The sequence below is a fragment of the Sciurus carolinensis genome, chromosome X (genome assembly GCF_902686445.1).
Source record: "Sciurus carolinensis chromosome X, mSciCar1.2, whole genome shotgun sequence".
Taxonomy (NCBI): Eukaryota; Metazoa; Chordata; class Mammalia; order Rodentia; family Sciuridae; genus Sciurus; species Sciurus carolinensis.
In genome coordinates this window covers 115,015,533-115,043,244 of record NC_062232.1, presented here as the reverse complement: position 1 = coordinate 115,043,244, position 27,712 = coordinate 115,015,533, and the positions used below count along the sequence as shown (strand labels likewise).

Genomic DNA, 27,712 nt, shown 5'->3' with positions numbered 1-27,712 from the left:
TAAATGCAGGATGCAGTGGGGAAATGAAATGGGTCTTACAAGAGAAAACAGCATGCCAGGGTCCTAATGGAAGGAAAAAATTCGTAGACTTGCTTAGAGTTTCCAACTTCAAAGACTTAGAGGGCAGAAGATGTGATAAGTTAATTATTTTTGTCTTTATGCTAAGGTCAATAAGAATCAGGAGAGTGGTAAAATCATAAGTGTGTTTCACAGCACTCTGGCTGTGCATAAAGAATGGATGGGAAGGGGAAAGAAATCTAGGAGGCAATTGTACTGTTCCAGAAGAGAAATAATGATAGTTTAGGCTGGAATAGTGGCAGAAGAGAGAGAAAGAAGTAAAAAAATAAAGAGATAGGGATGTAGTTGGTGGTAGTTTGCTGTGCCTAGCATATGTGAGGCCCTGTATTCCATCCCAAGCACTGGAGAAAAAAAGAACTGTCTAGAAATAGGGTTGATGAGTATAGGCAGGTAGAGTTGCACATGGGGAATGAGGACATTGAGAGAGAGAGTCAAACCAGATTTCTGGCTTAGACAGAGTAAGGGAAGATGCCACTCACTGGAGCAAACAGCTCTGAAAGTGGATCCTATCAAGTAGAGGGCAAGATCAAGAGTTCCATTTGGATGAATTGGGTTTAAGGACCTGGCCCTACCATTTGGATATGGAGACAAATTCTAGGGGACAGGCAAAAACTAAAAGTACTGCATTAGAAGAATGAAGGTAGTAATTAAAACCATGAATCCAGGGGAAATGGCTCATGGTAAGTACATAGGACAGAAATAGAAGAGGGTGATGGATGGGATCAAGGTGGCCTCCTAAGGAAATAGTGTGAGAGGCTGAAGGCAGTTGGCACTGTGAGACTGAAGCTTGGGGAAAAGGTCTGGATTGGTGCTACAGGAGATGGCATTTAGAGGGCAGTAGAAACCATGGGAGTAAAGGAGACTAAGAAATGTAGTATTTTATATCAACAGCATTGCTTTTGATAATTTAAATTGTTAGCAACTTTGTTACCATAAGTAGAAATAATCTGGAAGATAATGATTCACAAGGAAGAAGAAAGCAGGGTGAAATGCAAAGGGTGATGTTTAAATCAAAAGAGGTCATGAGCATAAAGTATATATAAAAAAAAAAAACTGCCCAGGTGATGAACCTATTGCTGTAGTTTGGATATGAAGTGTCCCCCAAAAGCTCATGTATTAGAAATATGATATTCCATGTAGCCATGATCAGGGGTTAAATGATTAGATTATGAGAGGTGAAACCTCATCAGTGGATTAATCAATTCATGGATTAAAAATTTGAACAAAGTACTGTGTGGTAGTTATAGGCAAGTGGGGTGTAGCTGGAGGAAATAGATCACCTGGAATGTGGTTTTCTTAATAGCCATTTTTCTATTTGTTCTAATTAGTTATACATGACAGTAGAATGCATTTTGACACATCATACATAAATGGAGTATAACTTCTCATTCTTCTCATTGTACATGATGTAGAGTTACACAGGTCATGTAATCATATGTGCACATAGGGAAATAATGTCTGATTCATTCTACTGTTCTTCTTGCCTGCATACCCTCACCCCTCCCTTCACTCCCTTCTGTCTAGTCCAAATTACCTCTTATTATTATTATTATTATTCTGTCTAGTCCAAATTACCCATCCTTATTGTGAATTAGCATCCACAAGTCAGAGAAAACATTCAGCCTTTGGTTCTTTAGGATAGGCTTATTTTGCTTAGCATGATATTTGGAGTGTGGTTCTTAAGGATTATATTTTGTCTCTGGCTCCTCGCTGTTCTCTCTCTCCACCATGCTCTTCTGTCATGATATTCCATCCCATCTCAGACCCAGAGCAATAGTGTCAGCCAACCATGGAATGAACTTTTGAGACTGTGAGTCCAAAATAAACCTTTCCTTCTCTAAGTTGTTCTTCTTAGGTCTTTTGATCACAGTGATGAAAAACTGACTAACATACCTATCAAAGAGGCAATGCCTCTTGCCCATCCCACCCTGTTACATCCAGGCAAGTTGCTTAAGTATGGCAATTCTCCAAAGTGGGCACTTATCTACTGTAAGGGAGGTATAGCTGGAACCTGTTATTGTGTCCCTCTCTTTCAACTGGGCCAAATCCTTCCCTCAGTTAGGCCTGGAATCCTGGCCTTTCTAAGGAAGGCCCATACCTGTAAGATTATTGTAGCCAATGTCTCCTCGGATGCCCCACTTCCTTCAATCCTCCCATGCAAATGTTAACATGGTAGAAAGATCTTTGCTCCTGGAGGATAAGAAAGCACTGTGGACCCATCTACAGTGAGTCCTTGAATCAACAAGCATAACCCTTGTTCATATCAAAATTCTTTCCTTGGAGAAAGTGCACAAGCCACATACGTTGGTCTGGCATGTCAGCCTTGTTTTGGGTTCTCATGCTGCAAGTTCTTCAGAGTCACCCAGTCTAGACAGGGCTGTGCTACCCACAGGGTTGAAGAGCAGGGGTGGTAGCCAAGAGTGGATATCATACCCCTGCTTCTTCCTCTTTCTTATTTCTACATTAATGGTTTTTTAGATGGACAGATGATGTTTGTCTTGAGCAAAGCACTCTACCATCAAAGATGTAGATGCCACTCTGTGTTTCTTACATGAACAATTCCTTGATTAGCAGCAACTAGAAATGATTCTATCGGACTCAGTGGATGACTATGGGACCAATAAACCTGAAGAGTATCTTGTTTCCATTTCCTCTTGTCTAAGATGGAACCACCTAGACAGCTGTTAAAATGTTGGCTACTGGTTCTCATTTTAAGCCCTCCCTTCAGCTTTGCTTATCTGTGATTAAGTTTTTAAAATGTCAATGTCCTTCAAACCTTTTCATGCAAGCTGGAGATAAAGACCCAGATTACTTTTCACTGAACAGGCCTCCATGTCATTCATCAAAGGATTGAAGGTAATGGCAGACTTTGGAGAGTATGTTATCACCAAGATATTTTGTTGTGTTCCAACCTGAGAACAAAGTTTATGAAAGTAGTACAAAGGTTGGCAAAAATCCCCTCCAAATACTTCCTTTCTTTTCCCACAACCTGGCTGAGAGTTTTAGGTACTAAACAACAAAAATAATGTTAAGAGATCTTTATTATTCAAAAAATAAATAACAAGATAATGACAATTCACTCTGGAAATAAAAGAGACCATAAGGAGATAAAATAGATTTCCTTTAAATACAGTCATTTCATGATGAGGAGAGGGCAGGCTTGGAGCTGATTTCTCTGTTGCCCCCTCTCATCTCAGTGCTGCAAATAGGGACAGGGTAGAAATAAGACAGCTGATTAACAACAACCTGACTTGTGTGTGTTTGTTTGTGTGTGTGTGTGTGTGTGTGTGTGTGCACGCACATGTGTGGTGTGTGTGTGAGAGAGAAAGAGACTGAGAGAGAGACATGGAAGGATGGAGATTGAGAGAGAATGAATGAGTGTTAGGGTGGTAGTAGGACAGGGTTTCTCACTTCTCCCAGTGGTGGACTTTCTAGAACCTGGCCACCTCCATCATGGCCTCAGGGACCCAGAGTCAAGCACACATGAATGTGAGCTGAGGCTCCCCATTTCCCTTCTGTATCTTCACTGGTAAATCAAATGCATTATCCACTGAAAGACATGCACATAAAGAAACAAAACTGAACTTGGGAAATAATCTGCTGTTTACTCAGATTTCTATCTGTGCATAATGACCTTGTCTTTTCACAGGAGTCTCTAGGTGTCTGCGTCAGTGGGGTTGCTGCTTCAGAATATAAACTCTTATGGAGCAGGGTCTGTTAGGGTATTGCCCACCCTGTAATTTGCTTGTTACAGCCCTACATGCCTTGGGGTGCATAATAAATATTTCTCCATGAGAAGGATCCTAGGGTTATAAATAGGCAGTTCAACAGCAAGTGCTTTGCTGTGCCATGAAGACTGCCACTGTCAGCTCGACTGCAGCCTGAGAGGTTGCACTGTTCAGAGTTTGAGTAAGCCAAAAGATGTGAAGCCAGTTCCATGGCTCACTTGGCTTGAATCAGTCACGTTGACAAACACTGAAGCACCTGCTTGCAATTCAAATACTCCTCCCAAATGAGTGGACTGTTGACCGCAATGCTTGGAGGAACTGTGGCTGTTTGCTGCCCTCAGTAAGATTCTCTCAGATTCACTTGTGGATCTCAGACAGAGGCTGACTATAAATGGAGCTTGACTTGAAGTTTCCCGGTTGGAACAGAAGGTGACTTGGGTGTAGACATAATAGAGTCCGTCTCTTTTAACAGTCAGCTGTTTCCCATCTTCAAGGGTTACCAAGTTGCTTCTCATGGTGTAATATCCTTTTTTGGCCCACTGTAGAACTGAAAAAAGAAAGGAAAATTCTGAGTAAGGGGAAGCAAGAGCATGGTTCACATTCTAACAGGAAATAGCTTTGTGTAGAAATGGATTCTCAAAGTTCCTTCCTGTCCTCAGAGTCATGGAGGAGTTGTGGATAACAAATTAGCATGAGCTTTAGAATCAGAGCTGGGTTTCAGTGCTAGCTTTCTTCAAGCTTGGGCAAGTCACTTAATCTCCCTGAGCCTCAGTACCTCATTGGCAATATGGGACTAATTTTAAAACATATTTCAGAGACTTGTGGAGATTAAATAAAGTAACAGAGCACAGTGAGTTTCCTTGTCTCTTTAGTTCTTAAAACCAATTTGCCCTTGAATTTAAGGAAGTACAAGTGATTTCAAAATTCCATGTCATAAATTATGCATACCAAACTATTCAGACAAAATCCTTGCTAATATTAACTTGAATACCTTGCTTGCCTTGAATTTCACAAAGTCAAAGAGCTGTCACCCTACCTAGCTCAGCCTTAGCACAGAGAAAAGCCCCCATTTCTTCCTAGCTGATCATGTAACAAAACGTACCTGCCTCCCACAGCAAGGACTAAAATTAGGCAAGGAAGTATGAAAATAAACTGTGTGTTCATTTTATGATATGTGTTTTGATCTCCCATTGTAGTGGGTGCCACCAACTTAAAAGTGCCTGTATTCTTGTGGCTAAGCCAGAGTACCCACCAACCATGTGCCATTTTCTCCGCTGAGATGTTGAGTGGGTTCAAAGTAGTGTATGCACCCAACTTCAAATCTCAGCTCCCACAGAGAGCTAGATTGGCTGACAGGGTGGGGGTTGAAGAGAAGTGAAAGTATTGATGTATTTGCTTCCTTGAGCATTTTTAAAAAGTCCTATTTATTGGTCTTAGGTCTATCAGGGCACTAGAACCTATCTGTTAAGACTCATCCTTAGGTAGTAGGGGGGTATATTGAAATGCCTAACATTTTGAGGCCCCCTCAAATCACTCCAGAAAGGATGCTTCTCATATGATGTTTTCATTTGGCAACTATGCAGAAAAAGGGACAGGTTTTTTTTTTATCTTTTATTCCATTATGTTCACGTCATTAATTCTTTATTTGAGTCCTTGCTGTGGGATGTAAGTTAAGTTTGCAGAAGCATAACTGGGTAGGAATAAGAAATTGGAGACTGGGATGGGGGAGGAAAGTTATTGTCTTCCCAGTTGATTCCCTGAAGAACTACTTGATAGAGCCTGTAAGGCATTGTAGGACTAATATCAGTCATGACCCTTTTGGGAGAGTCAGAACTCCATGAAATGTATCTAAGAGCAAAAATTTAGGTAGAGGTGGACAAAGACCTGTACAAGATGATTTTAGGAGGTTTTCTGTTGCTGTCATTTAATCCAAAAGAGAAGGTGTTATGTGAATGGTTTCCATAGGCATAACAATGTAGTTGTGATGTTCTCCATTAAGTGTATTTTCTGGGAAAGGGGTATCCGATGGAATTATTAAATATTGTAGGAATAACTGATATTAATTAGGGACTTTGAGTCACTCTTTTGACATCTAAATCACAATGAAGTAAGCTAAGTAGTAGCACCTTACAGTGGTATAGCATAATTTGACAGCATAACTTTCTTCTACATTAGCTGATTTGATACTCAAAGTCACCCTGTCAAGTAGGTAAGGCAGGAAACTGCTGCATAGTTAAAAGAACTTGCCTAAAGCTACTCACTCATCAAGTGGTGGTCATGGTTCTTGAATCCCACTGTTCAAAAACTCCCTATGAGATGCTCTTATTTCCATACCATGATCCATGATAACATATATGTGTTACATCCACCGAGAAACCCAAACTGCCTCAGCAATAAGAAAGTGTCTTCCTTGCTTTCTTTCAGTCTGTTTCTGTCTCTCGTATGTGTGCTCATATGTGTGAGTGCTTCCTCTCTCTCTCTCTCTCTCTCTCTCTCTCTCTCTCTCTCTCTCTCTCTCTCTCTCTCTCTCTCTCTCCATTCCAGAGCAATATGCTGAAATTTTCAGAGTGCTCTGATGCTCTTGCCTCTATGTAGATGGGGAATTTTATGCTAGCGTACATGTTTCCATCATTTATCAGATGCAACACATTCTCTAGCATCAGCTTTTGTGAGGTACAGATTTGGGAAACAAATCTAAGGGCTAGAATGATGACAGAACATTTATGGAAATAAAATCATTCAGAGTTGAAAAGATCACAGTATGTCGTCTGTTACTTCATTGGAAAATCTAACGTCTTGGCACCTATTGATCTCTACAGAATGATTTTACCTTTAATTTCCCTGAGGTTGGCCTCAGTAAGGCTGAGGTTAATCATACAGGGATTGACAGAAGACAGAAAAGACCCCCTGAGGCCTATTTACACATAGTGAACAGGGGTTAGGAGGAGGGATGCTCCCAGGCAGGAGGTCACTACCTGCCATCTCTTCTATGCTGTCAGAATAATGGTCCCTCCACCCAATAATTCATCATTTAGAATCAGCCATTGAGCAAGAACATAATGAGAACATGGAGACTGCTTCCCACCTCCCTTTGTCCCTCTAAGTCCCATCTGTGTGTTTGAGCTCACTTTGAAGACAAAGGACAGCATTTGAGAGGTATATGCCTAGGTTTGTAAATTGGGCCCCAGAGGAAGAGGGGAGCCTCATCATTAGGCTGCATTGCTTTTATATCCCAGCTTTCCCCTTGGGTGACTGCTACTCAGATGCTATGGGACTTACTAGGTGCTGTTTTACTACTGGCCTCACTTACGACATGTGCCGCAATTTGTGGATCCTCATCACCTGAAATGAAACCAAAAACAAACTGTCAGGCCAAGGAAATACAAAACTGCTCACAGGACTATATGGTCCAGTTTCTACATGTGTGTGACAGAGACTATACTAAAATATGTTATATAAAAAGAATGATGAAGTGCTCTCAACTTTTTTCCACTGAAGGAAAACTTGTTTTCCAATATTTTAATAATCGAACTAGAAATTTTTCACTGATCCCATTTTCCTAAAAGTTGTTTGATACTCAATTCCAATTGACACAGACTTACAGAGGCTAAAAATACTTGTCTTCATTAAGCCTAATTTGAATCTTGCTTCTAGGAACAACTCCCAAACATTGGGGGTCTTAGTGGGTCCCAAAGTTGTGTCTGCACACTTAACTAGTAAGATGCTTATTGAGTCTGATTTGGCCAAGCAACTGCCAAACTATTGGATATACCTCTGTTTCTCATGTAAAAGACTTGCTCCTTAATTAGATGTGCTGGTCTCCTAAGTGCAGATGTTGTCTGGTATTTTCTTTTCTTTTTTTCTCCAGTTATATGTGTGGTGCTGGGCACTTTGTAGGTACCCTGTAAATGTTGACATCAAACTGCATGACCTTAATGACCAGTATGGTTAAGTTTAGGATTTTCCTGAAGACTGTGAGGCAACATCCACATGAACCATTTTCTCAAATTTCACTATAATTAACAGACAACACGTACCACCGAACCTATCTTGCGGTCATTGTGAGGATGAAACTTTCATGTGAATCAGATGACCCTTCAGCATCTGGACCAATGGTTAGGGCTCTGAGTACTCTTTTTGCTTCAGAAAATAGTATCTATATCTCTGTTTGTGTGTTTTATATTTGCACAAGCCATATCATTATATTCACCAACTTTGTGATATGCTAGTCTCTGACAATACCCTCTCTTTCCTGCTTCAGTTACTCAAGTCATATTAGGTATTACTGTGCTGCTTTGGGGTGCTATAGTCTAACAGGAACAGGTAAAAGTGGGTGTTTCCAGAAAAGGAGGTAACTATGAGAGGAAAAAGTTTGAAAAGGGTTTTAAGAGGAATAATAGAAGACACTGAGCATTTTAAATCAGATAATTAAAATCTCAATGAAAGTACAGGGTCCATATTTGCTGTCTTCCATATCTGGACAGTTGGTTAGTATAACCCCAAAGAGTAGAACTGGGTTCAATGAGTGGAGACTATTGGAACAAAATTTGACTCACGGGGATGAAAGACTTCTGTTGAGTAGTATATTAATCTTACTACAATTATTAGAGCTGTTCAAAGATAGACCAGGCCATCTTATGAGGTAGAAGGTACCTCATACCTAGGCACTTTTTTTTTTGTGGTGCAGGGGATTGAACCCAGGGCCTTGTGCATGTGAGACAAGCACTCTACCAACTGAGCTATGTCCCCAGCCCCTTAGGTGTGTTTTAACAAGGACCTGATACCCCCCCTTTTTTTTTAGCAAAAAGAGATTTATATTCTGGGGATCATGCTGGATTTGAGAACCATCGTGGTCCCTTCCTAACCCTGCATGTTCAGGATACTCTGACTTCAAGCATAGGGCAAAGATTAGAATGTTGTCACACTACCATTTTTGGATCCTAGAAACTCCACTGGTACTGTCCCCCATGAAAAAAATTGTTATCGTTGTGTGCTGGATGTCACCTTTACCAATTTATGGCTTTCATCCTCTGAAGGTGGTACCAGGCTGTGTGGTTGTTTGGATTAAGGAATTTAATATAATGGGATTTTTTTTTCATATTTAGTAGTCATCATTAAAGGAACATAGCCTTCTCTGTAAATATGTACACACCAACCTTCCAACTCTGAGGAACCAGAGAAAGTACCCATTTGTAAATTGTGTTTCTGTTTTATTTCCAGGGCTAAAAGTTTCCTGATTCATCACTGGGTTGTTCAATATGTTAAGCCTCAAACTTCCTTTTACTTTTCAAGTATTCATTGAAATTGATAAATAGCAGCTTACCTTTTTGCATTTCAACAATTTCTTTCTTCTTTTCCTCTTTGTTTAACATTATGTCCTAAAAGACGAATTATTGCAAAAGGTCATTTTGACAGGAGCTCTGCTACAGGATTTTAGAAGTATCATTCATTTGACATCTGTCATTACTCTGTAGTCTGTTTCTGGTGAGGATTATCATATAGACAAAGATGCTGTCATTAATTTTATCATACCAATTGGGAACCCATGGCCCTGACAGATTGGTTGACAGGCCAGAAACCCCAGGGGAGAATCTGGAAACAAAATCCAGGCCTTATTATCTCCATTCCAGTGCTCTCTCCAGACCAGTGGCTGTGATACTGACCCTCCCTATGACCCCGACCTCCCTGGCTTTGACAGATATTGACAAATAATGCTGAATGGAGAGCTGATTCTACCCTGGGAACTGGTATATGGAATATTTTTTAAACATAAAGCATGGTGTATATCTATTAGAATAAAATTGGTCTGAAATCTCATAGGAAAAGGTAATAAAAAATTTAATCTTAAGAGAGAAATCCCAGAATATGAAAAGACTTTCAGACATTTTTAATTTTGTTATTCCTGTCAATGGGCTGGAGAGATTCTCTCAGTGGTCATCCTATATGGCCTGTATTTACTTTGAATAATCAGCACTTAGGAAAACAGGTCATCTCCCAATGCTGCTTATGTTCAAAGGCAGATATAACACTTAACAGATTTCTCTTCACTTATAAACTAAAGGAATGTTAGAGGTACTTAAGTAGCTAAAAACAACTGTCATTGACATTGGCTGAAAGATGATCAATGCTATTTCTGCCATTTTAAAGAGACTGCTCAAAAGGCCTGGGGGACTTAACTGGCCAGTCAGAGGTCACCCAAAGAGTCTAAGCCTTAAACCAAGAGTAGAAACACATTCACATTGAGGCCTGGCTCAATTTGTTCCATTATTCTATATTAGTAACACAAGAGGGAAGATAATAGTATTATCACATCTCTGGTAGTCAAAGTCCTGTGCTTCTTCCTGCCCCTGAAATCAATTGCATAAAGGCCCACCCTTTGGATCCCTCCCCTAGAAGGAATCTGTGTTGCTCCTGTTGACTGTTTTGCTGTGGGCTCAGCTCTGTTGCCAGATGTGAGGGCGTAAGTCACAGGGCCCCAAGAGGAACCTGAGCCTCAAAACGCTCACATGGGCCACAGGCCTTCAACTTTCCATTTGAGCTGAAATGGGGCATGGTGAAAATGCAGCAACAGGAAAATGTTTGCGAGATAACAAGTAAACAAATGACTATTTAGTGTCTTTTAAAAAACTAGAGTGTGATGATCAAGGTTGAGATACTTTTAGGTTAGATGGTTGCATCGGTGTCAGGACTTGGCCAAGATGAAAATGTGAAGTCAGCAAAGTTTGTCTTTTATGTGCCCGGCCTTGGCTTTTCGTGAACTTTCGCCCAGCTGCACTCCTGAGAACCTTTTTGATTCTCTTACTTCACTCCCAATTTTACAGAAAGACTTTTTAAAGTTGATTTTCAAAAAATCTGGGATTAGTTATTTCTCTCTTAATGGGAACTCTGTATGGTAGATATGGACAGGTTGCCTTTGTTAACATTTGCAAATATTTATTAATCATTGGTGACAGGTTGCCTTTTAATTTGAAAGCAAAATGCTTTGACTCTATCAAAGGCATCTCAGGTATTGGTGTGCAGATAATCATTGAGTAGAACATTCTAGCAGGGAGTGAGATAGGCAATAAGTTTTAATGTGAAATTTTTCTTTTCAGAATGATGCCTTCACATACCTTAACATGAGCCCTGAGCCCTGAATCCCATTTTCCTCCCAAAGTGACAGAATGGTGCTACTCAGGTGGTAATGATTTCCTCATTAGTAGGTATGCTAAAATAAAGACTGATCACTTAGTAGGGACAGTGAAGAAAATACTGATTTTTTTTCCTCTTTATTTCTTCCTTCCTTCCTTCCCCCCTTTTTGCAGTATTATGGATTGAACGCAGGACCTTGCACATGCTAGACAATGCTTTACCAGTGAGCTCTGTTCCCAGAAATTTATACAAATTTTAGTTTTAAGACAAGGTCTTGCTAAGTTAGTTAGCCTGGCCTGGAACTTATGATCCTCCCACACCAGCTCTCTAAATTGCTGCAATTACAACCCAATGGATCTGATAATTTCTAACACTCTGTTAAGCCCTATGATTTGAAGCCCAAAAATTCAAGCTTGTTGCTCTGAACAAGCCAGATTATGGCCTCGAAAGAAAACCTGCTAACATTAGCTGAGGAAACACAAATCCTATCTGAGGTTATTCTGTAGACAGACTGTTGGGTTAAAAAAAAGTACAAAATATTTTTGGAGTGAGAAATTTGGGGGAATTGGTATTTGAAAAGGGGTCAGCCTTTGGAGGAGGATTGGGCAGTTGGAGGACTTTGTCAGATGACTTTGACTGGGATTCTACACCTTCTACATTTGAAGCAAGGGGCCTCCTGGGTCACAGGCAAGGAGGAGGTCACTGGTTGACTTGCCTGAAAATTTCTGTCTTTTTAGAATATGAAACTGGGAGCTATTACATTTTTCATAAGCATATGCACAGAGATCAAATGAACTGTTCTCCTTACACCTATCTGGTAGTTGATTTTGGAAGCTTTACACTGCTGATCTGAAATAAGGACATGAGGAATTGGCAGTTCAACTGTAAAACTCTCCATAAGAGAGGGAAGGAAAAACCAACAAGCTACTCTCACTGCCATTGCAAAGAACTGAGGGCTAATCACATAATTACAGACTGTCACAGCTGGTAGTACCCTTACAGATAATCTGAGCCTTCTCATGTTATACATAGAAAACTGAGGCCCGGAGGGGTGAAGTCATTAGCCCAAGTTCGCACGGTCTTGGATTATGCTATTTGGATTATTAACCACTGTTTTAAATGTGGCTTTATTTACATTTAAATTTGCAATGCCTCCCAATACCCTACATTGCTCACTAGAAACCTCCAAGAACTGGACAGATCCAAATAGTTTCCCAAGCTGACCAGTCTTACAAATAAGGGGTTAGAAGTTTCATTTAAACCCTAGTGTAGGGGCTGGGGTTGTAGCTCAGCGTTAGATCACTTGCCCTGCACATGTGAGGCATTGGGTTCGATTCTTAGAACTGCACAAAAATAAATAAATAAATAAATAAATAAATAAAAAAGTATTGTGTCTATCTATAACTAAATTTTTTAAAATTCTCATAAAACCTAGGGAAGAGAACCTGAAAGCCAGCTACAGATGTGAGCCACATTCCGATTCCCGTAGGTGACTCAGAAATAAGCTCTTAGAGTTTTCACTACTGGGTTAAATTATACATTTGTGACAGTACAGGAGGACAAGTGTAAGTTCAGAAGTTCCTTATTCCCTTATTCAATCACATTATCTGCATGTGAGAACTAATTCCTGTTGGTTTATTCAGGTATGCACCCAACCTGACACAGGGCTGTCCTCAATGCGAAGTGCTGCCTCCTAGACATGACCCCTAAGTGAGCTGAGGGCCAAGAGCACTTGACTTAGTGTTCAGAGAGGGAAATGGGCAGAGAGAGTTCCTGAAAAAGTCACTTGATGTCATGTCTGTGATGACCAAATTAATATAAAAATTCTAAAAATTCTTATTTTAGGCACCCATTGTAGGCCACATCACTAGTGACTTTAAGCTGGCTAATAGCGTGATGGGTTAAAAGGTTTCAAACCTTCTCTGCCTCTGGCCATGATTGGCTTGACTGGACTGACTTCATGAGCAAGTGGTATGATATGAAGTCTGATTGTCACAGAGAATGTCTACTACCCATTCCTGGCAACTCTTAACCACAGCACCTGGAATTCCTTCATGGGATAAATACCAGAGACTATCTGTGATTATGAGTCCCTACTACTCATGGTACAGGCAACATGTTTTCTTGGGGTACGCCAACATGGCAGCTCCCAATGGCTATTACTTTCCTGGAAAATGGAGATTAGACTATGGCGCCCCAGTGGGAAAATATCAAGGTTTGGATGGGGAAATACAGAAATGCAAAAAGCAAACTTGGTGTACTTCATAATTTTTCTCAGTGACAGCAACAAATGTGAGTTACTAAGTGTGAATGAATGTGCCCATGATTATATTTGCCCCAGAGAGCCCTTTTGTTTTTATCAAGTAGGAATGTACACATTTCCAACTTTCTTTTTTAATGTAGGATTTTGGCTTCGTTTTTACTTTTTCCAGTACATACACATTCATACCCATGCAAGCATGTATATGTTTTTTACATATGTGTATATATACGCGCATACATGTGTATAACAAATCTTCAAACTTTTACATTGTCAGGTTTCAGTTTCCCAACCTAACAAATGTAGTAAAACTTTTCAATGACTTTTATCAACAACTGAGTGTTTTACCTTGACGAAGCCTTCAAATTGACTTCGGATTTCCTCACAGTTCAGCAAGGATAAGGATCCATCTCCTTTGTTGCATCTCTGTATCGTTTTCATGAATACAAAATCCTCATGAAGATTCCTTTCATCTTCTATCTGTTTTGAAACAACAAGGAGATGAGAAATGTCATTCACTAGAAGAATACAGCTAACGATGTCTGCCTCCACATTCAGTTCCATGGTACCAACAAGAGGACGTTGAGAAAGTATAAGCGGGGAAGATTATAAATTATTATGCCAGATCATTGTCTTTTGGAATTCATCATTTAAAAATCTGCAAAATTCAGCAATTAAGATATCACATTATCTGAAACTAGGTGGAATCACAGCTATTCTAATGAGCTTTCATCACAAAGTGTATATTTTTTCAATGTACCATTGTGGCAATATTCTATAATTGTCATATTTCCCAACAATATATAATATAGTTTTCTGCTGGGCTAATTTACCCACTTCATTTTAGTGTTCATGAAGCAGTACTTTCAAAAGAAGTTAATTTGCAATGTGAGTTCATTTTACTTGAATTCTAATTATGTTTTCTTCCTTCATAACTTCAATATTTGCAGGAAATATTTGCATTTTTAAAGAAATATCTTTCATTCCCAAAGTTAATGAGATATTTTGTCTTCCAATTTCTTAGTAATTAAGTGTATGGAATTCACTTGTGTCATCAACTAACTCTATATGATTATCTTGTTTTAGGAACAGATTTTTAAGATTCAGAACAAGTCCAAAAGCAGGCTCAGTGGCACATGCCTGTAATCCCAACCACTCCGGAGGCTGAGGCAGGAGGATTGCAAGTTTGAGGCCAGCCTGGGCAACGAAGAGAGACCCCATCTCAAAATAAAAAAATAAAAAGGACTGGGGATGCAGCTTCATGGTAAAGTGCCCCTGGGTTCAATTCCCAGCATGAAAACAAACAAATAAAACCTAAGTTAATCAGCAACTGTGGGGGTCACTAAGAGCACACCTAAATGTTATGGTACATTAAATTTACCTAGGTCAGTATTTCCCCTTTAAGAGCTGGGCCTATGTCCAAGCATTTGATTGACAGAACCCACCAGACCAAATACAAACAAACAAGCAACCACACCCACAACCCATCTTTTTTCTTTCAGCAGTGAAATCTACAATTTGAATTATGTAGTACAGTCCTTTAGCCCTCAATACCTCACCTTATAGTGATAGAGAAGTTTGTGACCTTAATTCTAGATCTGCATTCCAAGAGAGGACAGTCAAGGATCCCTGAGAAACTGCAGTCATCCAGGTGTTGCCTAGACACAGTTCCCACCTCCAGACTTTTAGGAACAGTCAGATAATTGATCAATTTTCTCCTATTCACACTATGATTGGTGTCTTGACAAATATAGTCAGTAAGTGGACAAATACATGGAAACAGGATAAATCTTGTTGTTATCTTTTCCCGAGAATGCAAAATGACCTGCTAATTTTACTCTTCTGTTCCTATAAGTGCAACCATTTAAGAAGGTAAAACACCTCAGAGGGAAACTGAGCAGCTTGCAACTATAATTGGCATTTGAAAAATTGTACAGAGAACACCATTTTTGCTTTAAAAAAACCCTGCAAATTTAAGAACTTTTCCATGTCTGTGCTAATGTGAAGCACTTTGACATTTCAGATCAAATTGATTCTCTCCTCCCCTAGATGGAAATTTAGAAGAAAAAAGAATTATTTTTTCCATCAGAAAAATTAATTAACTTTTTAAATCAAACTTGAGCAAATAATTGTAGCTCATGCCCACATAGACCTTACTATGTGCCAAGAACCATTCTAAGTTCTTTACAAGGTTGGACCTATGTGATCTATGAGATGGATACCATTTCCATTCCTATTTCTCAGGTGTGGAAACTGTGGCATAGAAAAGCAACTTACCTATAATCACAGAGTTGGTAGGGGCAGAGCCAAGATTTGGACCCAGGTAATCTGAGTCCAGATCCCAGCATCTTAACCAGAGGTAAAGACATGACATTTGACTGAATAGACAACAAATATGCCACAAGGTTATTAATCAGCTTGGGTTTCTATGACAGTCCGTCATTTGGGCAGAATTAAAACCAACCAACCCACAGATCAGTAAGAGTCCCAATTAGTTAATAAAGGTTTGTGGTGGTTCATCTTACCTTGTCCAACCTTCTATGAAGATACACTGCAAAAAGTGCCGATCCAATCATCTGGGCGATAAGAAAAACAGTAAGTAAATACATAAAAATTTTCATGCTGACAGGCAGTCCGGTGGCCACAGATCGGGGAGTAGGTTGGCTGTATGTTTCGATCATGCTGGGTTAAAATTGAAATGATAACTTCTGACCAAAAAGGTGGCAGAGGCAGCATGAGAAGACTGTCAAAGTGGCCACCTTACTCAGGATTAGTTAAGAGCGCACAATCGTTGCAACCCACACTTCCTGGAAAATGTGCTTCGTAGTCTTCTCTCCTAGTTAAAAAGTTACGTAAAGGTTTTTTTTTTTTTTTTTTAAATTATACCCATATCATTCACTTCCAGGCTTTCCTTTTTGTTAGTAAAGAAGAAACAAGTTTCTTCTTCCATACATTCATTCTTGCCTTGAGATGTCATAGACTTCTTAACAGACAATGGCAGTATTTTCCTATCTCTGTCTAACTTTTTGGGTTCACCAGTTTCAAGGAAAGTGACAAATTCATCCACAAGCAATCGACTCATTTCAATTTCAATCTTACTAATATAAAGTGGGAAACTGGTATAAGAAGAAAGAAACAAATTGTCAACAAAAGTCTGGATTGATTTTATTACTGGTGTACCACTGGCTAATTTCTTCTCAAGACTCTTTCTTTACTATTTTCAGCTCAATAAAATCCCAGAAACTTTGCAAGTCAAGACTACATAAAGCAAAAAAAGAGTGCTAACAATTATTAAATAAAATTTAGTTGAAAAGATAATGCAAGAAAAATATTATCTTTGCCCAAATGCAGAGCTAAGTAGTCTTTGAGGAAATCAGGCCAAAACTCTGGGATGGAAATTGAAGCAGAAATACTACCTTGACTTAGTTATGTTGCATGTCTAAATTGCTGATGCTGATGTAATGGTTCAGGATAATGAAAGTAGGCTGCAGTTGAGACACCTGGGTTCTGTTCCTTGCTCTCCTAACAAATTGCTATGGATTTTGCACATCACTCTACTTCTCTAGACCTCAGATTCCTCACACCCAAATGGGGTGTCTGTTTTGCTTACCCCATAGGCTGTTGTGAAGATAGGAAAAAGATGTACATGAAAGAGATTTGAAACATATTAGGCGATAGACAACTCCCGTTCCTATTTTTTTTAATATTTAGCCTAAAGTTTTCTACTCATGTTTTAGTTTTCTACTCTTTACATACTGGTTTAAAAATGGACAATAAACATCAAAAGCACCTAAAGTTGTGACAATGAATTGAATCATTGAGGTGTGCAGGGTTACATATTCCTGAATGGCTTCTGTGCTTAGATTGCCTTCAAACTAAATGCAGTTGTGGGAATCCCTAGCCCACATCCCAACCTTGTCTAGAAAGTGATAAAATTGCTTTGGTTATTCCTATACAATTGTTTTGAGAGACAAATAGAAAACGTAAAATCTATTCTGTTCGGCATGCTCTCTGTGGAATTAGCACCTGCTTTCTTCCCCTCCCACGCCCCAGCATCCTGTCCTGGGCCCTGATCTGTGTAGCTAGCTTTTCACTACATCTGCCAAGTAGGTAACTTCAATGCACGTGATGAACTTTGATCAGTCAAGTCAGAGGCTTCAGTTCTTAGACAAGTGGCCTTAGTTCTGCTGAAGGAAAATTATTATCAGAACCAAAGTGGGCTCAAGGCCTCCTCCAGGATCAATTGCATACAATTACAGAATATCAGCGTTGCAGGGGCCTTGTGAAGATTAGTTCAGCCAAGCCCAGAGGAAGAGGATACTAAAGAGACCACAAAGATGCAATGTCAGGATTTGTTTGCGTGACTGGTTTCAAGAAAGAGTTGTTGTCCAACCTCTCTGCTCTCTTTGGTGATCTCCAACCTTCTTCAGAATTACTTCTACCCAAAAATACCACTGAAACTGCTCCTACTGTTATTAGTTCAATAATCATTTTGGTTGAGTACTTTTTAGAATTATTTTTTAGTGACTACTTTATCATTCTGTTGACTTATTATTCTGTTGTTATCCTTCTGAATACACTCCACCCTTGATATCTATACCATAATACACTTTTTCCCTTGTTTTTTTCCCAGCTTTATTTAGGTGTAATTGAGAAATACAAATTGTATGTACTTAAAGTGTACAACATGATCATATTTGTATAAGGTATGAAATAGTCTTGATTCTACCAATATTTTATAGGCTTTCCATAATATGTCCTGTTTAGACAGTTCTTCTAATTTAAGGTACTCCACTTATGTACAGTCAAATATTGTTTCTTACTCCAATATTGGGGATTTATAAATCCCAATTAATAATATTTCCCTTGCCCAAGTCATGGGCCACTCAGGGATCTTAAAGACTACAGTCTTGGAAGTATAGCTACCACCAAATATCTCTACTTAGATGTTCTGGAGCCACCTCACACTTGGGATGCCCCAGACTTAAATCATCTCCCACTGCATTTCCAACTCAGACTCTTTCTCCTTTCAAGTTTTCCATATCTTGGTGAATCAGGTCCCACCACCCTAATTGCCCAGGCCAGGGACCTGGGAGTCCTTTATGATTCCCTGTTCTTTCTTACCCCAGATTGCTCCCCAATTCTAATGGCTTCTTCCTCCCAAAAGTTTCTTGATTACCCCCACTTCTCTCCAAGCCCCATTCCTGCAAACATCCTAGTCCAGGTCCATATATCCTCTCTTTTGTAATTTATGGAACTATCCATCCTCATGTATTTATTTCCTGCCCCACCCCATCTATCTTTCATGCTGCCAGCAGAATGTTGATTCTAAATCTTTTAAATAACCATATGAAGTAATCTAATTTGACTTCCTGAGACTCTGTCCCAGACCCAAGGAAGCATATTGAATAATAGCTCCAGAATGCACTGATGTATTTCAATCCTTGAAGCCTCTTCTATCTCCCATACTTTTTCTGCCTATCCTCCTAGCTTGATGCAATAATTGACTACCTGTTCAGTTCCCAAGCTTAAGCTTCATTTTCTGATATTTGATTCTGTATCAGAAGCCCTTTGGGTCAAACTTCCCATACCTATCTCTCCCCAGCAAAGAATGGTCTGGTCATCATGTTGGCCCCATTTAAAAATCTTCCACTTCCCAACATATCAGAAAAGATTCTCAAACATATCTTACAGAAAAATGCTTATCTATGTAATTCATGAAAGTGCCTGTCACCAAAATCAAATATTGACTCTCTTTTTCTTGTTTCACAGAAAGAATTAAGTTAATGATATGGATTGTCTCATTTTTCAGTTTTTTCTTTTTAAAATGTTTTATTATGCATTATAGTTTTATATACTAGTGGGATTCATTTAAACATGATCATACATGTATGCAATATAATGTACTCTACTTCAGTCCCCAGTATTTCTCCTTCACCTACAATCCTCCCTCCTCCTGTTCCCCTTCCTCTACTCTACTTGTCTTCCTTCAATTTATTTTTGAAAATGGAAGCTTTAGAATTTTCTTGAATCTCTGTTGTTCCTTTCTACTACTGCTTTTCTGGAAGCTAGTAACTGATTTATAACAAAACAAGTACCAAGGGAAAAAAATTTAAGTGTATTATAGTTTAACAACTTGTTTTTAGTGCAAATATATTTGTGGTTGTGATTTTATATAGATAACATACAATACAGTCATAGTTTCTGCAAGGAAAATGATTTCCAGTATATGAGAAAGAGTTAAATATATCAATTTTTGTTGTTGTTCTACAAAGGGTTTCACAAAGATTACTTTCCCTGAATATATCTGCAAGATTCTTGCCTAGAGGATAAGGTCTCAATTCTTAGCATGTCAGATGAGCTGATCCCTGCCCACATTTCTGCCCTTATCTTCCATAACTCATTCATGCTTACCCTTGAACATCAAGCATATTGAGCAAGTTTTATTTCCCGAAATGTGCATTGCTTGTACATATTGTTCCCTCTCCACAGGCTGATTCCCTTCTCTCTTATTCATTAATATCGAAGTCAAAGGTCCCCTCCCCACTGACAAGGTGTCCTTTTCTGTGCTTCATATATCAGGTATTCACCATACCACATCATGATTGACTTGTTTGACATCTTTACCACTGGCTCCCAGAGGAAAGAGACAAACTCTTTTTTAAAAAAAATTCAGAGTCCTTGGCTCCTGGCACATTGTTAGGGATTAGTAAATATTTGCCAGATTACTAAATTTTCTTTTCAGAGATAGAAGGGGAAGTTGTAAAACATCCTAAGTTGGAAGAATGTCACTGGACAGCCTCTTTGGTGATAAATCAGAATATATTTATTTTAAATTTTCTTTCCATTCTTTGAAATATCTCTTTTTTCTTAGGAGTCAATTCCATTTGTTTATTTCAGTCCTTTGCCTTCATGTTGACAGTTTTCCTGAAATGTCTGGTGATCCTTAATTGTCTGGTCACATTTATGAATGAAAAAATATGTTGGTTATTATGGGAGGATGGAATGAGTTTCCTCTGCAGTTGTGTTGATCTGTTTCCCCTCCAAACCTCTCTCCAGAAAGGGACGGCTGACTGTGGGTTCTGTTTAAGTAGGCAGGGCCTGTCAACAAGCAGGTTTCCCTTTAGGTTTTGTGGGTAGAGAGGCAGGAAGACTAGGGACCCCCACAACTGATAAGGTAAGGAGGGCTTTTCTCTGGGGGCGGAGCCCTTTAGAGGGTTTCACTCCTGACTGCTGCTGGGTTTTCTTTTGCTTTAGAGTCTTCTCGTTGTTGTAGAGGTCTCAGTGTTTCCACACCCTCCCTAGAGCACTCCCCAGAAAACTTCAGCTGGGAGCAAAAGCTGACTGTCACTAGCAAAGGCCCACAGGGGAAAGGGAGAGGAGGGGAGAAAAGTCCACCTGTCCCAGCTGCTTCTATTGCAGCTCTTTAATGATGAACATAATCATTGCCTCCCAGCCTACATCTGCTTTTCCCATTTATTGACCCTGAGAATGGTGCTTTTTGGGAAAACATATTCTTACCTCTGATTTCTTCAATTGCAATGTCTTCTGTTCTTATTCCTCTGTTAGGCCCAATTCATTGACTTTCTTTCTTTTCTTTTTTTCCTTTTTATACTGGAGTTTGAACCAAGGGGTGCTTAAACACTGAACCACATTCCAGCCCTATTTATATATTTTATTTAGAGATGGTCTCACTCAGTTGCTTAGGGCCTTGCTAAGTTACTGAGGCTGGTTTTGAACTCATGATCCTCCTGCTCAGCCTCCTGAGACACTGGGATTACAGGCATGCACTACCATGCCTGGCTCCGATTAATTTACTTTCTTACTTCCTGATATTTCTCAAAATTTATGTCACATCGATGTTACCTTTTCTTGTTTCCCATGGTTGTTGTGGCTTCTTTTTATTTTTACATTTATTTTTGAGTATTTTAATACTTTTACATGGTTAAATTTGTAAAGGATATAAAATAGTATCCTATTTTAGGATACAAAAGGATACAAAACAGTCTTCTTCCCACATTTTCCTCCCAGTTGTCCATTGTCATCCAATAGTGTTGGTTTCTTATGCATCTTCCAAGTGTGCTTTCATGCACATTTAAGCAAATATATATTCTTTTTCATTCATTTACATATAGGATACAATACACCATTCTGCATCTTTGACTTTTTATTTAACAATATATCTTGGAGACTATTTCATGTCAACAAAATCCTTATTTTTTTTTTCTCTTTTGCAACTGCATATTACAGTAGTCTCCCCTTATCTGTGGTTTTACTTTCCATTGTCTCAGTAACCCACAGCCAAACATAATCTAAAAATATTAAATGGAACATTCCTGAAATAAATAATTCATAAGTATCAAATAACTTTTATTATAGTATATCATAATTATTCTATTTTACCATTAGTTATAGTTGTTTGCCTTTAACTGTGCCTAATTTATCACTTAGACTTTATTATAAGTACGTATGTATGTACAGTATTATAGGTGTCTGTGCTGATTTGAGTGTATCCTCCCAAATTCATGTGTTGGAGCTTTAATTCCTTAAAGCACAGTGTTGGGAGGTGGGGCCTAGTGAGAGGTGTTTTGCTTATGGATGAGGAACCCTCATGAATGGATTAAGGCCTTTCTCATGTGGGTGAGTTGTTGCTGCCACAGAACTGTATTAGTTGGAAGAGTGGGTTGTCATAAAGCAAGGTTATTCATTATGTTTTATCTCTTCCAAATGTGCCTGCTTGCCCTTCCACTCTCTGCCATGAGTTGAAGCAGCATGAGGCTGCAGCCATTCCTCTATGTATACTGTTTTATATCACTGTGTGTGACAACATTAAGCATTGTTAAAATGGGTAATTAGAATATAAATGGAAAGTTCCATCTATCTTTTGAAATAGTCTGTCCTTGAAACAAAAAAAAAGTGAAAAGTGCCACAGCAGTGGTGAACACAGAAGTTGTGAGCTTGCTACCTTCTAGAATCATGAGACAAAAGAAACCTTTTCTTTGTAAATTATACAATCTCAGGTATTCTATTACAGCAACATAACATAGACTAAGACAAATACTATCCACAGTATTGGACATCTATCAGGGGTGCTGAAAACTATTCCCTGTGGATAACAGGGCACTAGTGACTTCCACTGTATGGATGATAGACTATAATTTATTTAATCCCTATTGGTGAACATTTAGGTTGTTTCTAATCATATGGTACAAAACAATATTAAAATGCTGCAATATATAACCCTGTACTTATTCATTTCTTAATGTTTCTTTTCAGACATTTTCATGTGGTCTGGAAAGCTAAAAGTCACATATGTTTTAGCATTGACCAATCAGTATGTTCCCTAAACATCACGCTCAAAGGAGGATGATTTAAGAGTGATTATTTTCCATTAGACCAATGCACAGCAAATGATTAGTGTTGTATACCATCTTCAAAGTCAGACATCACATTTTAAAGCTTCCAACAGAAAGTCCTATCTGGCCTTAAGAATTTCAGCTGCACCATGTGAGAGTCTTCATGTGGGTCTGCACCAGAAAGCAATGATGATGTGATGTTTGGTAGCTCCATCCATGATGCTTCATTGGTTGGTTAGATTACTAAGAAGCAGTTTCGGGAAACATTTCTTTGAATGAGTTTATTCGTTCAAATCAACATTCACTGAGTGCCTACTGTGGACCAAGTGCTGAACTGGACCCTGGGAATACAAAAAAATTAATAGATAAATAAAAGAAAGAAAGAAAAATAGTCTCTGTCTTGGCAGGATCTGCCTGGTCAGAGAAGCTGACCAATACATGAACAGACAGACAAACAATGTGAAAAGTGCCACAGCAGTGGTGAACACACAAGCTGTGATAACATTAAGTAGGACTGCCTACCTAGACAGGAGGGTAGAATAGAGGGGATAATTAGGGAAGGATTTGTAGAAGAGACACTTGTAGTAACTTCGCATCCTGATTTACAGCATCCCACTGACAAATTCCAACATTCAGTGTTCACCTGCTGTCCATGGCTTTTCTAGCCTGGAATCTTCCACTCCTTTTTCATTCTGCAGAAGGCTTCTAGTTGATTATAACCCAAAGACTCAGAAGGAGCAAGGTAAGAGGAATTGGCGATAAGCATCTTCAGCATAGATGAGTAGAACTGGGAAGGGGGATGTTTGGACTGTTGGTCTGATTTCTGTTAAATAGTTTCAATAATATGATTGGAATCCTCAATCTCCATTTCTACCAGCTGCCTACCTCCATTGCAGGTTTCCAAGGTGAATGCTCTTGGTAAAGGCCCACTCTGTGTTTCTGACTCGTGGGTACTCTGACTACACTCTAAATTTGTGAAAAGGGGCTCTATTTATTGATGTGCTTAGCTAGACAAGAAATGCAGATAGCAGTGGCTACTACTTGGAGGTAGAAACAGGGAATGGGGGGCAAGTTTTACTTTTACCCCTATGACTTCTATATTCTTTGCATTATTTATACAATGATCATATTTTACTTTTATGATAAGATTTTGGGGGGGCATCAGGGGTTGAACTCAGGGGCACTCAACCACTGAGCCACATCCCCAGTTCTGTATTTTATTTAGAGACAGGGTCTCACTGAGTTGCTTAGGGCCTCACTAAGTTGCTGAGGCTGGCTTTCAACTCATGATCCTCCTGCCTCAACCTCCAGAGCCGCTGGAATTACAGATGTGCTCCACCATGTAATAAGTTATTTTTGACAAACATTTTATTTAAGTAAATTTTACTTACAGAAAAGTGCACAAATCATAAACTTCATGAATTTTCATAGACACACTCATTGTAATCATCACCCATATTGTTGACCTTTACTAGTACCTCAGAAGTCCATCACCTTGTCTCCTTCTAATCACCTCTACTTCTTACAAAGATAACCACTATTCTGTCTTCTATCACCAAAGATTCATTTAAAAAATTAATTGGTGCATTGTAATTATGAATAACAGTGGAATCCATTGTTACATATTCATACATACACATAACATAATTTAGTCAATTTCATTCCCCAGTACCTTCACTTTTCCTCCCCTCCTCCTTCCCCCTAACCCTTTCCTCTCCTCTGCTGGTATCCCTTTAACTTTCATGAAATTCCCCTCTTCTGATCCTCAACCTTTTATCCTTTTTACTCTCTAGACAACACATATAAGAGAAAACTTATGATCCATGACTTTCTGAATCTGACTGATTTTGCTTAACATTGATGCTCTCAAGTTCCACCCATTTTCCTGCAAATGACATAATTTTGTTCTTCTTTTTATGACTGAATAAAACTCAGTGTGTATATGTACCATATTCTCAAAGATTAATTTTGACTGAGAGTTCCAGTTGCTCCCTCTGCTACTAGCACTTGTTATCATTGATATTATTTACCTTAGTCATTATAATAGGTCTGTAGTGTCTCATTGTGGTTTTGATTTGCATTTACTGCTTGGATAATGATGTCAACATCTTTGCATGTGCTCATTTGCCATCCGTATGTCCTCTTGGTAGTGAGATCTATAAATATGGAACATAGTCATTCATTTAAAAAATTGCTTGAAGGGGCTGGAGTTGTGTGTGGTTCAGTGGCCTAGCATGTGTGAGGCACTGGGTTTGAATCTCAGCACCACATGAAAATAAATGAATAAAATAAAGGTATTATGTCCATCTACAACTAAAACAATTTTTAAATAAAAAGTTGCTTGAAAATAATAGTACCATTAACATGACTTGGTAATATTCTTTGAGTATAACAATCCTTCCAAGAGGCAGAATGGGATAGTGGAAATAGCCAGAATTTGTTAGTAGACATTCTGGACTACTCTGCTTGCTGGGGATCTTAGGCAGATTATTTAACATCTTTGTCAAGAATAACTTATTGAAAAGGTAAAATTTTTCTGATTTTAAAAAAAATTCAAAGATCACAGAGTTCTTTTGTCTATGAGGCAGGGATGTTAACAGTTTCTGCTTCATAGAGTTGTCTTGAGTATTAGATGAGAAATTTATATAAGGTTCTCTGCTCCATTCCTGACTCAATACATGTTCATCAATGTTCTCTCTGTCCTTCTGGGAATGCCTGGAAGGAACGTGAGGAAGAGGCATATCCTTGAAGTGGTCAATGACTTAGTATCTAAGGGAGAATGTGATTTTCCTTTCTCTGTCTCTAAGGAAAAAACTCCTGAGTTGGTATCTTAGAGGCAAAATTCTGTCCCCTTACACCCTGCCACCTATTGCCCCACTAAACACAGCAGAAGAATCCTGCTTCAAAGGGAGTTCTAGCCAGGTGTAGTGGTGCACACCTATAATCCCAGCAGCTCAGGAGGCTGAGGCAGGAGGATTGTCAGTTCAAAGCCAGCCCCAACAAAAAGTGAGGTGCTAAGCAACTCAGTGAGACCCTATCTCTAAATAAAATACAAAATGGGGCAGCGAATGTGATTCAGTGGTGGAGTGTGCCTGAGTTCAATTCCCACTACCAAAAAAAAAAAGGTGGGGGAATTTCTAGAAGAAATTTCTAGTCAACTGGGTCTTGGATGCTGTTGCACCCTCTGTATGATTTGAACATCAGCTGTGTGTTTAGCAGAAAGACACTGCCCCCATGTCATCTGTCTATATAATTCCAAAAGTTTCTCCCATCTATGGTTCCTATTGCAAGACTGCCTGAGAAACCTTGTAGCTAACACCAAATAGTCAATTTCCTCTCAAGAAATATTTTCCCAGCACTTAGCAAGCACTAAGTTCTCCGATAGGTCTGGGTATGCAAAGTGAAAAAGAAAGGACTGCTAATTAATGAGAGAGAAAAGCAGAGAATTGACCACAGTGTACCTGGTGAGAACCACAATAGAGAACTCTGGGGGGATAGAGAGTATGGAGGAGAAACAAGAGTGAAGAAGAGGTGACAGGGTCAGGGAAGACTTTCTGGAAGAAGTAACATCAGGTGGAGTGTGGTGGCATACGCCTGTAATTCCACAGCTTGGGAGGCTGAGGCAGGAGGATTGCAAGTTCAAAGCCAGGCTCAGCAACTTAGTGAGGCCCTTGGCAACTTAGTGAGAGCCCATCTCAAAATAAAAACTAAAAAAGGGCTGGGAATGAAGCTTACTGGTTATGCGCCTCTGGGTTCAATCCCTGGTACAAAAAAAAAAATAGATCTCCAAGGGGATTTTTTTGGGTGGGGAGGGAAGAATGCATTCCTGTTGCAAGGAATAACAAACATATGGAAGAATACAGGCTGGGAATCAGGGACTCTTTCTCCTCATGAACCTGTGTGCTTAAGACCAAAACCTTGCTCTGGGCTCTGTACAGCACCCCAGGGGATGCTTAATGTGGAGTACAAGATATCAGGTCTAAGTAAAAAAAAAATTCTTGTTGTTCCAGGGTTAAGGGTCTCAGGGACTGAATGTCCTTTATGTAAGTATATAATTGGTACCTATTTTCCTTTAAAAATCATCCTGACATATACCACTCCTTAGAATTTAGCTTAAAAGATTGAATTTGTACTAGGTTTGATGTAGTATGCCTGTAATCCAAGTGGCTCAGGAGGCTTAGGCAGGAGGATCACAAGTTCAAAGCCAGCCTAAGCAACTCAGTGAGACCCTGTCTCTAAACGAAATATAAAAAAAGGACTTGGGATGTGAATCAGTGGTAAAGTGCCCCGAGGTACGATCCCTGGTACAAAAAAGAAAATTGAAGTTATCATGCTGTAGTGATGCATGCATACCCATGTTCATAGTAGCACAATTCTCAATAGACAATTTATGGAACCAGCCTAAGTATTCATCAATGGATGAATGGATAAAAGAAAAATGTGGTATATAAGCCCAATAGAGTTTTAGTCGGCCTTAAAGAATGATGAAATTACGTCATTTGCTGGAAAATGGATGGAACTAGAGACCATTATGTTAAGTGAAATAAGCCAGATTCACAAAGTCAAGGGTCATGTGTTTCTTCTCATATATGGATGCTAGAGAGGAAAAAGGAAAAGAATAGAGGGAGAGGATCTCATGAAAATCAAAGGGAGATCTGTAGTGTAGAGAAAAGGGACCAGGGGAAAGGAAGAGGGAAGGGAAAGGGGAAATAATGGGGAACAACATTGACCAAATTATATTGTTATATCATGGGCATGTCTGAATACGTAACAACAAATCCTATCATTGTGTGTTATCATGTATAGTTATAACGTACCAATAAAAATATGGAGAAAAATCATCCTGATAGTGACTCACACCTGTAATCCTAGGTATTGGGAGGCTGAGGCAGTAAAGTTGCGATCCTCTACAAGTTTAAGCCTTGACAACTTAGGAAGGTCAGTCTCAAAATTAAAAAAAAAATTATTCAAAAGGGCTGTAGATGTAGGTCAGTAGTAGAGCTCCCCTGGGTTTAACCCTCCCAGTACCAAAAAAAAAAAAATTCATCCTGACATGATTGAAAGTTAAAGAACAGTCTAGGTGGTTCTAGTCCATTTTTCAACTTCCTTTGCTTTAGTCTCAGCCTGCCTTATGCATTTTCTCCAGAGTTCCAGAACTC

General features: G+C 39.1%; 1 protein-coding gene across 1 annotated transcript; it reads right to left on the bottom strand.

Annotated features, from left to right (window-relative positions):
• Positions 1-3,107: 3,107 nt before the first annotated feature.
• Positions 3,108-15,948, bottom strand: Cd40lg (CD40 ligand). The gene is made up of 5 exons (XM_047536529.1): positions 15,723-15,948; positions 13,546-13,677; positions 9,130-9,184; positions 7,086-7,148; positions 3,108-4,353 (listed from the first exon to the last, which is right to left on the bottom strand). Exons 1-5 carry the CDS (start codon positions 15,876-15,878, stop codon positions 3,977-3,979), a joined length of 783 nt encoding a protein of 260 aa, XP_047392485.1. The 5' UTR covers positions 15,879-15,948; the 3' UTR covers positions 3,108-3,976.
• Between the last annotated feature and the right edge of the window lie 11,764 nt (positions 15,949-27,712).